Source organism: Sinocyclocheilus anshuiensis, unplaced genomic scaffold (genome assembly GCF_001515605.1).
Source record: "Sinocyclocheilus anshuiensis isolate Anshui unplaced genomic scaffold, SAMN03320099.WGS_v1.1 scaffold708, whole genome shotgun sequence".
Taxonomy (NCBI): domain Eukaryota; kingdom Metazoa; phylum Chordata; class Actinopteri; order Cypriniformes; family Cyprinidae; genus Sinocyclocheilus; species Sinocyclocheilus anshuiensis.
The window spans coordinates 1,436,507-1,446,075 of NW_015555881.1; the positions used below are offsets into that span (position 1 = coordinate 1,436,507).

Sequence of the window (9,569 nt, forward strand, 5' to 3'; positions counted from 1 at the left end):
TTTAAATGAAAAATGTACTCTGTGTGATTGGCTTTCGGCCCTTTGTATTAAACGATGCATACATACATGATGCTGTTTTGTTTATAGTTGTTTAAGCAACTTAATTTTAATTGGTTTATAAACATTATGCACTTTTTTTTCACAGATAGTCATTTTATCGTATGCTTTGAATAAACGTGCATTAGTAATATTTTGCTCGATGCGCTCTCTTGTGGCCTCAGGAGAGAAGCCAAAAGCTTTTCTTCACCCTAACTGAAATTATGCATTTTAAATTAGAATATAATTCGAATTTTGATAATATTTAAGTACAAAATTCGAATGTAGTTTTTCAGCCATTTTGACAGCCCTACAGTCATGCCAATAAAGAAGTTCTGAATTTGAATTATAATATTACATAACAATATAATTGTATTATATCATATTAATTTTAATTATAGAATTTTCTTTTTTGACCAATTGCATAGAGGAAATTATTCCAGAAACATAATTATTTTTGCGATTCTGTTTGGTTACGTTAGTGGCACAGAAATGTCACTTCGCCTTTAAGAATTAAAAATCTGAAAGAAAAAAAAGCAAGCTATGCGTGAGGAAACAGCTCTAACTTCCTTCTAAGCAGCTGTGAAAAATAAAACATGATCTTTCAGAGGCCTCCTAACGCCTGCAAGCGGTTACTTAAGGGGAAGCGTTTTCAGACTCGTGTGTAAGGCTGCATGATTTTGCAACTGAACTGAACTTTCTTTTGTTTAAAATTGTGATTTAATGCTCCAGATTGTAGAGCTGCACAATTTGGTCAACATTTTGTGCTTATATCAATAACGACTATAAAATAATAATAATATTAATAATTTAAATAAATGTAATAATTTTAAATAATAATCATATATTATTATTATAATTATTATTACTAAATACAAATATTAAACAAAATAAGAAATTATTGTTGTAATATTTCACTGTGAAATAATAATAAGAAAAATAATATAATTACTTTAGATTACAGTAAATAGGTTAAATTACAATACTACTATTTATGGCAGTCTTAATTTCTTCATTTTCCACCATTAAACAATCAAGCTTTTGTTTTGGCGGAAAGCCGCAGGGTTATGAGTTTCTTTCTTCTGTGAAACATGAAAGAAGGTATTTTGAAGAATGTTGGTAATCAAATAGTGTCGGTTCCCGCTGACTCACATTGTATTTTTTGTCCATACAATGGAAGTCAATGGAACCAAAACTGTTTATTTGCCAATAATCTTCAAAATATCTTTGTTTGTGTTCAGCAGAAGAATGCAACCTTTGAGATTTTATAATTCCACTAAGCCATATCATGATTTGGTATTTTGATTAACTGTGCAGCCCTGCTCATGTGGAAGTTTAGTAGGGAACAGGCTTCTTTCAGCAGGCCTATAAGCATGACCTGAAACGTGTGACTTGAACTGTAAATATGCAATTGGTAGGAGTTTTATATCTACAAACTTTCAAGCACGCAAAACCCACACACCTCCAGCTCGACCAGGTCGAACACTGTGTCTGGGATCCCGCTCAGCATGAAGAGGTGCAGCTCCAGCTTCTCCTGCGAGTTTTTGGTTATCCTCTGTCTGAGTTTCTCCAGAGTCCATTCGTTATTCAGGTTCAGCTGTCGCAGTTTGTTCTCGCTGACCTCCGACAGGAAGACGGCGAAGCGCTTTGAGTACAGCGGGTCGTACTGATCGATCATGTGCAGCATGAAGGCAAAGTCGTTCTTGACGTCGGGGATGTCGCTGTAGCTGCTCTCCTCACGGATGGACTCGAAGGAGTAGCGCTTTAGCGAGCGGCTGATGATCCAGTACAGCGTGTACATGCAGATGAGGCCGTAAACCACCACCAGGCTGATGTAGAAGCAGGCCAGGATCTTAAAGAGCGTGGCCAGAGGATGGGCGCAGTGGTACGTGCGATAACCGGTCAGCCGCTCGATGTCCACGGTGCACGGCACGCTGAACTTGATGTGGTGGACATAGTACATGGTGTAGCAGATGATGATGAGGAACTGGATGACTTTGATGATGATTTGACGGATGTAAAGACGGTGAACGATGTCGCCCTCCTCCACGTGGATACGGAACTTCTTCACCTGCAAAAGAGAAAGATGAGACGATATATTCAGAATACTTGGGCTCTGTTCCAAAATCTAGTGAACTACTTCGCAGTCCACTATCTACATAGACGGCGTCCTTCAAAGGCACCCTAACTGAAATGGAACTGCATAAATGATGTTAACAATGTGACACAAATAAAATAAAAAAAGTAAAAAATGTATTTATATTTATCAATACTTATCTATAACTATACTTTATTTATTAGTATATGAAGTAAGCACAAATATCTAAATATATTTAATAAATATACATTAATATATAAATATTTATTTATTTGATAATATTTAGCTATACTTTTCAGCATTGCAAGAAATTACTATATTTTATTTATTAGTATATGAAGAAAGTGTAAATGTATAAATTAAATATATTGTTTTTGGTTATCCTCTGTCTGAGTTTCTCCAGAGTCCATTCGTTATTCAGGTTCAGCTGTCGCAGTTTGTTCTCGCTGACCTCCGACAGGAAGACGGCGAAGCGCTTTGAGTACAGCGGGTCGTACTGATCGATCATGTGCAGCATGAAGGCAAAGTCGTTCTTGACGTCGGGGATGTCGCTGTAGCTGCTCTCCTCACGGATGGACTCGAAGGAGTAGCGCTTTAGCGAGCGGCTGATGATCCAGTACAGCGTGTACATGCAGATGAGGCCGTAAACCACCACCAGGCTGATGTAGAAGCAGGCCAGGATCTTAAAGAGCGTGGCCAGAGGATGGGCGCAGGGGATATTTGTATTAAATATATATTAATATATACAGTATGTAATAATATTTTTGGCATTGCCTGAAATAATTACATTTTATATATTAGGATATGGAGTATAAAAGTATAAATTATAAATATATTTATTAAATATATATTGATATTTACATAAGGATGTTTAGCAGTACTTTTCAGCACTGGCTAAAATAACTAGCACGGCACGCTGAACTTGATGTGGTGGACATAGTACATGGTGTAGCAGATGATGATGAGGAACTGGATGACTTTGATGATGATTTGACGGATGTAAAGACGGTGAACGATGTCGCCCTCCTCCACGTGGATACGGAACTTCTTCACCTGAAAAGAGAGAAGGATGAGATGAGACCATATATTCAGAATATTTGGGCTCCGTTCCAAAACCTAGCGGACTACCTACATTATAAATATGTTTATTAAATATATATTAATATTTAAATATTTATGAAACAATATTTATCAATATTTCAGTATTGGATGAAACAGTCAATTGCACATAGTTATTATTATTTTATTGATTGTCTATTCTCTTTATTATTAGTGTTATATTTCATTTGATTATATGCATGTCTGTACTTTTTCTTTGCACTGGAAGCTCCTGTCACCAAGACAAATTCCTTGTGTGTGTAAACACACTTGGCAATAAAGCCCTTTCTGATGCTGAAAAAATAGGTATATTTGATTTATTAGTATATGACGTATATATTCACAAATTGTATATACATTCATATTTAAGCATATTTAATCACAATGCAAATCTGTGATTGCACTCTACACTAATGCTGCCTTTGAATTTAGCCAAAAGAAGGTATTTTGGAGGAATAAACTTAAAAATAGTGTGCCTATGATGCCTTGAAACGCTCAGCACAGAGGCATCTCATTAGGATTTTAGAACACAGTGCTGTTCGCTAGACGTCCCGCTTGTGACTTGAGACCAGCTCTTAAATAAATCATACGCACACACCTTCTCAAACAGCGCTTTGGCCTGCTCTCCTTCCTTCTTTTCCAAGACGCCCGTCTCCGAACGGTCCACGATGCCCTGCTCGATGCGGGATGGAGATGTAGTCTGTGAACACGTCCCACCATGGTTTCAGGATCCGATACGCTGGCTGTGTATCAGCAAAGTATCGCAACTCAGTGATGGGAATCATGACAGTTTACCTGAGAAACAAAGAACGTGAGTGAAAAATGACAAACCAGTAGTGACAATAAAATAATAATTCATCAAATGTGACCCTGGACCACAAAACCAGTCATAAGGGTCAATTTTTTTTTTTTATTGAGATTTATACATCAGCTGAAAGCTTATATAATGAATAAGCTTTCCATTGATGTATGGTTTGTTATAATAGGACAATATTTGGCTGAGATACAACTATTTGAAAATCTGGAATCTGAGGGTGCAAAAAAATCGAAATATTGAGAAAATCGCCTTTAAAGTTGTCCAAATTAAGTTTTTAGCAATGCATATTACTAATCAAAAATTAAGTTTTGATATATTTACGGTAGGACATTTACAAAATATCTTTATGGAACATGATCTTTACTTAATATCCTAATGATTTTTGGCATAAAAGAAAATTCAATAATTTTGACCCATACAATGTATTTTTTGCTATTGCTACAAATATACCCCAGCGACTTAAGACTGCTTTTGTGCTCCAGGGCCACAAATGTCCACGTCATTTCTACCTAAAAAAATAAAATAAAATAAAAATAAATTTTTAGCATAAGGTAATTTCCAAGCCTTTCATATCATTCTCAACCTTTTACAAATGGTAATTTCTATCTAGAAAAATAAATTAATTAAAAAACCAAAACATTTTGCATAAGCAGGGTCATTTCTATGTCATTTCACATCATTCTCAACATTTTGTAAAAGGTCTACCAAAAATAAAATAACATAAAAATTTTGCATGATGTAATTTCTAAGCCTTCATATGATTCTCAATCTTTTGCGAAAGGTAATTTAATTTCTACCTAAAAATAAAGTTTAAGTAAATAAATAAAATATATATATTTTGCATATGGTCATTTAATTCTAAGTGTTAGTATGATTCTCAAGGTAATTTCTAAAATAAAATAAATAAATACATAAATAAATAAATAGAAATCTAGGTATTTTTAAGCCTTTCATATCATTCTCAATCTTTTGCAATTAATAAATAATAATAAATTAATAAATGATAAATTATATAAATGATTAATAATATAATATAATATAAATAAATAATAAAATAATTAATTTCTAAGCCTTTCATATCATTATCAAACATTTTGCAAAAGGTAATTTCTACCTTAAAAGGAATAAATAAATAAATAAATATATGAATTATTAATATAATAATTTTATTTCCTAGACTTTTATATCATTCTCAACCTTTTGCAAAAGGTTATTTTTACAAACAAGCAAACAGGGTCATTTCTTGTTCAAAAGGTAATTTCTACCTGTGAATAAAATACAATAAAATAAATAATAAAACTAAATCAAAATATTTAGCAGAAAGACAATGAAACCATTTTTGCATTGTGAGTGTGACAAACTTTCTATCCTGAAAGACAAAAATTTTTTTCCCCTTGGATTAACATTCACTGTTAAATTGTTCTCAGAAAGACCAGCAATGTTAAAACAGTAAACAGAAGAAACAGACTTTGATTTCATGTTAAAACATCTGCTGAAATCTTCCTAAACTGTGTGAAAAAATACATGCCGTCTAATGACCTTTAACCCTGTTCTGTTCTGTCTGCCGCCCCTTTCACTTCACTTTATGGAGTCTCCTGTCTTTCTCTTACAGTAGCCTTGAGTCAGAGCTCAGATGATGGACACAGGAAGTGGCTGGAATGAGTCGGCAAAACATCCTCAGCTGTGCGTGTTTGTGGGAGTACAGTTACAGAGGACAAGAATACTCCATTAAATCACACACACATCCCACAAAATCAAAGCTGTGCCTAATTTTAGCAGGCATTTTCAAGGTATGATGCATGTATACACAAAGGGTTATGTGGGTAAATCCAGCAGAGCTCTTGACTTTATAAAGGCCGTTTATGCCCAGAGGTTTCTGTCTGGGGACTGATTTTTTGGAGGCACAACATCATTAGGGTTGCCAGATCGGAGCTCAGAATTAACAACAGCTGCCGTGTCTGCTATAAGCCAAACAAAAAGTGCGTCCCAAATCATAGTTTGCTGAAAACAGGATGTGATGAAATACTATTTCTGATGGATCTGTTCATGTTTTGAACATTATTTCTTAAAAAAGCAGAGCATGGCGCTAACAGCACCAAGTTTATGGGGTTTGATTTTGTTAAGAGAATGTATGTAATGATTTAAAAGGAAATATGTAAGTTGAATAAGTGTCTGCCACATGTAAATGCATTTTCAGCTAATATTGCCCAATTCCTTCCTGTTTTCAAAAGTTTTTTTTAATGTTTTTGAAAGAGGTCTCTTCTGCTCACCAAGGCTGCATTTATTTGATAAATATTGTAAAAAATATGAAATATTATTACTATTTAAAGTAACTGATTTCTATTTGAATATATTTTAAAATGTAATTTATTCCTGTGATCAAAGCTGAATTTTCAGCATCATTACTCCAGTTTTCAGTGTCACATGATCCTTCAGAAATCATTCTAATATGCTGATTTGCTGCTCAAGAAACATTTCTGATTATTATCAATGTTGAAAACAGTTGTGCTGCTTATTATTTTTCGTGGCAGCTGTGATATTTTTTTTTAAGGATTTTTTTGATGAATAGAAATGCTCAAAAGAACATTTATTAGATTTTTTTGAACATTATAAATGTCTTTACTGTAACTTTTGATCAATTTAATGCATTCATGCTGAATAAAGGTATCCATTTCTTTAAAATAAAATACACAATTCCAGTGTATACGCATGTGAATTAAGAAACAAACCCATGACTATATGACTATGCAACCTTTTTGGACGATTGTGCATTAACAGAATGAAAGCTAAAAATAAATCATTTTCCAAAATGTCAAAGCACCATGAAAGAAGTCCTCTGAAAAAGCTCTGTGTGAGGAACAGACCAAAATGTAAGCTGTAACTGCCTTGTTGAGTTAAAATATTCCTTTAAATCATGGAAATTCTATACAAGAGAGGAATGAGTAGCGGACACAAGCATTAGGAGACCAATAAAAATGGGAGGTGACAGAGAGAGAAGGGACACAACACAAGTGAAAAGATGAAGAAAGAAAGAGATATGAGGCGTCCAGACAGATAATTCATCATTTCCTACCCTCAATCAATCATTCCGGCATTTAGACGACCACAGAAACCTAACAACCGTCAGTGTAGACCGTAGTCTGGAATCAGTGACTCGAGAACCGCTCCAGCTAACATCTATACTTAGACTCAGAAAGGCTGGGAATTTTCCATTTGGGATTTAGGAGCTGGAGTGAAAATGCAGAAAAGGCCCCTGCAATTGTTTATTGAGAGACCTTGTAAAAATTCCACGTTGAGCTGAAATGACTCCCAAGTTAGTAGAGCACCTCTGTTTCCAAACATCCTCAGCTGGAGTATACGGCACGGCCAAAAAGTAGATGCTTTAAAAGATGTTGTTTTGCTAATTTAGGTAAACTAGTTCAGATAAAGTCATTTGGCTGTATTAACTGATATATATATACCCATTTGTATCCGAAACAGCCCCTGTGCCTATGTGGGGCCCCTTTAAGGGGTTATGAGCCAATTAAAATCTGGTTAGAAGTGTGCAGTTATTTTACTAAAAGAGCAAAAACTTCTCATAAACTCAAGTCATTTCTAGAGGCTAGAATATCACAGACACTTGAAAGTGGACGCTTTTGACTTGGGCTTTTAGTAACAGTGTTATTTCAGTGTTATTTATACACTTGTATATAATTTCTTCATATTTTGAATTACTTTTTATATTTTAAATTTAAATTTTAGTTTGTTTAGCAATTTTGTTACATGCTTTTTCATTTTTATCATTTTTTATAATATTTATGTTTAAATGGATAAGCTTATAAGTTTCCATTTCAATTTTATTTCAGTTTAGTAAATTTGTTTTTGCTTTTGTCATTTTAATTTTTTCACATTTGTTATAGTGGATGTTTTTAAGTTAAAACAATACGCTTTAATGTTAATCTTAGTTTTAGTAATTTGTTTACATGCTTTTGTCTTTTTATTATTATTATTATTTTAAATATTTCAGTTTTGATGAATACATTTTAATTTTAGTTTAAGTACTTTTGTTATTTTTATTTATTTATTTACAATTGTTTTGTTTCGATATGTTTATAAGTTTTCATTTTAATTTTATTTTAGGTTTAGTAATTTTGTTGCATGCTTTTTTATTTAAATTTTTAATTTATGATTTAAATATTTTTGTTTAGCTTTTTTTCCAGTTTTAGAAGTTTTAGTACGTCAACCTAAACTTCAGTTACTTGTCATGGTAACATTTCAAAGTTTTTCATCTAGTCGGAAAAAGATCGGTGGTTCCAGCTTTACTTCTATTAACATTTCTATTACCAGTTTTTATTAGTTTTAGTTAACAATAACAACACTTGCAACCACGTAGCAACCAAACACCATGCAAAAACCACTCAGAAAACCCCATAGAAAATAACCATGACACCCTCTTTACATTAACACCTTATCTCCCAAACACACACTCTCTATGCTAAATATTCACACAAAGATAAAAACTGTCCACATTTACTGACTCTTTTGGTGTTCAAATTACCATATTATTATCTTGATTCCTCATGTCTTTCCATATAAAGAAAGCAAAAGCTGTCAAAAATTGCTTACACTGCATGAAAAAAAATTGCTTGTGCATGAATTTGGCGCTTGACAATGGATCACAAGAGCATCTTAGACATTCTGCTAAACATCTCCTTTTGTGCTTCAATAAAGAAGTCATATGGAGTCATAAGAGAAAGTAAATGACAGAACTTCATTTTCTGGGTGACCTATTCCTTTGAAAAACGCACACTAAAGACGTCCCTTGAGTTCACGGGTCTCAGTTGAGAGTCTATTAACAATTAACAAACACCAACCTTCGTACACACAGACACAAACACTTCACATATACACACAAACTGCCTCCTTCGCAAAGCTGGAAGCACTTTAATAAACTTCAAGGATTTCAAAAGCATCTTCTAAACAGACAATTTACTCATGTCCTTCAGAAAGTAAACACAAGATGCTGTGTGTGTATGTGTGTGTGTGTTGAGGATCAGCTTCTTTCCTTTAGGAGCGATTGGAGACGTGTTGTTTTAACACAAGGCTCGTTGAGAGTGTCTCCGTCCGGCTCCTCACACTGTCTGCTGATCCAGTCTAGACCAGCGCTGGCCGTCCATGAGACGTCTTTTCCATCACAATAACCTTTAGCAACACCACACACACATTTACACATTTACCGTGTGCTTGCTTGAGATAAAAGCCTCTTTCTTTGAATGTAATTAAACTTGACATTTTCCTCAGCGTTCTGGATTCCACACGAAACAACCTATTCCTCATCACAGTAACGAGGATAATAGTTCATACAGCAAAAATAGCTCAGTTCTTTCCCTCATAATGTATGTTAAAGTTATAAATACTTTCATAACGTAAGCAGTATTGACTTCTCTCATAACCTCCAGAAAGCAACGTCATCGCACGGAAAAAAAGCCCATCAGCAAAAGCTGGAACGAGCTACTGAGAGAAACTTTCTCGGTGAATGTA

At 34.1% G+C, this 9,569-nt stretch overlaps 1 protein-coding gene across 1 annotated transcript in view; it reads right to left on the reverse strand.

Annotated features, from left to right (window-relative positions):
- Positions 1 to 3,914, reverse strand: part of LOC107675744 (volume-regulated anion channel subunit LRRC8A) — an 11,254-nt gene extending 7,340 nt beyond the window's left edge. Inside the window, exons 1-3 of the mRNA XM_016470159.1 lie at positions 3,831 to 3,914; positions 3,065 to 3,187; positions 1,499 to 1,984 (exon numbers count right to left, since the gene is read on the reverse strand). Coding sequence (XP_016325645.1) covers positions 1,499 to 1,984; positions 3,065 to 3,079 — 501 coding nt within the window. The 5' untranslated portion in view covers positions 3,080 to 3,187; positions 3,831 to 3,914. The remainder of the gene's footprint in view (positions 1 to 1,498; positions 1,985 to 3,064; positions 3,188 to 3,830) is intronic.
- Positions 3,915 to 9,569: the final 5,655 nt, after the last annotated feature.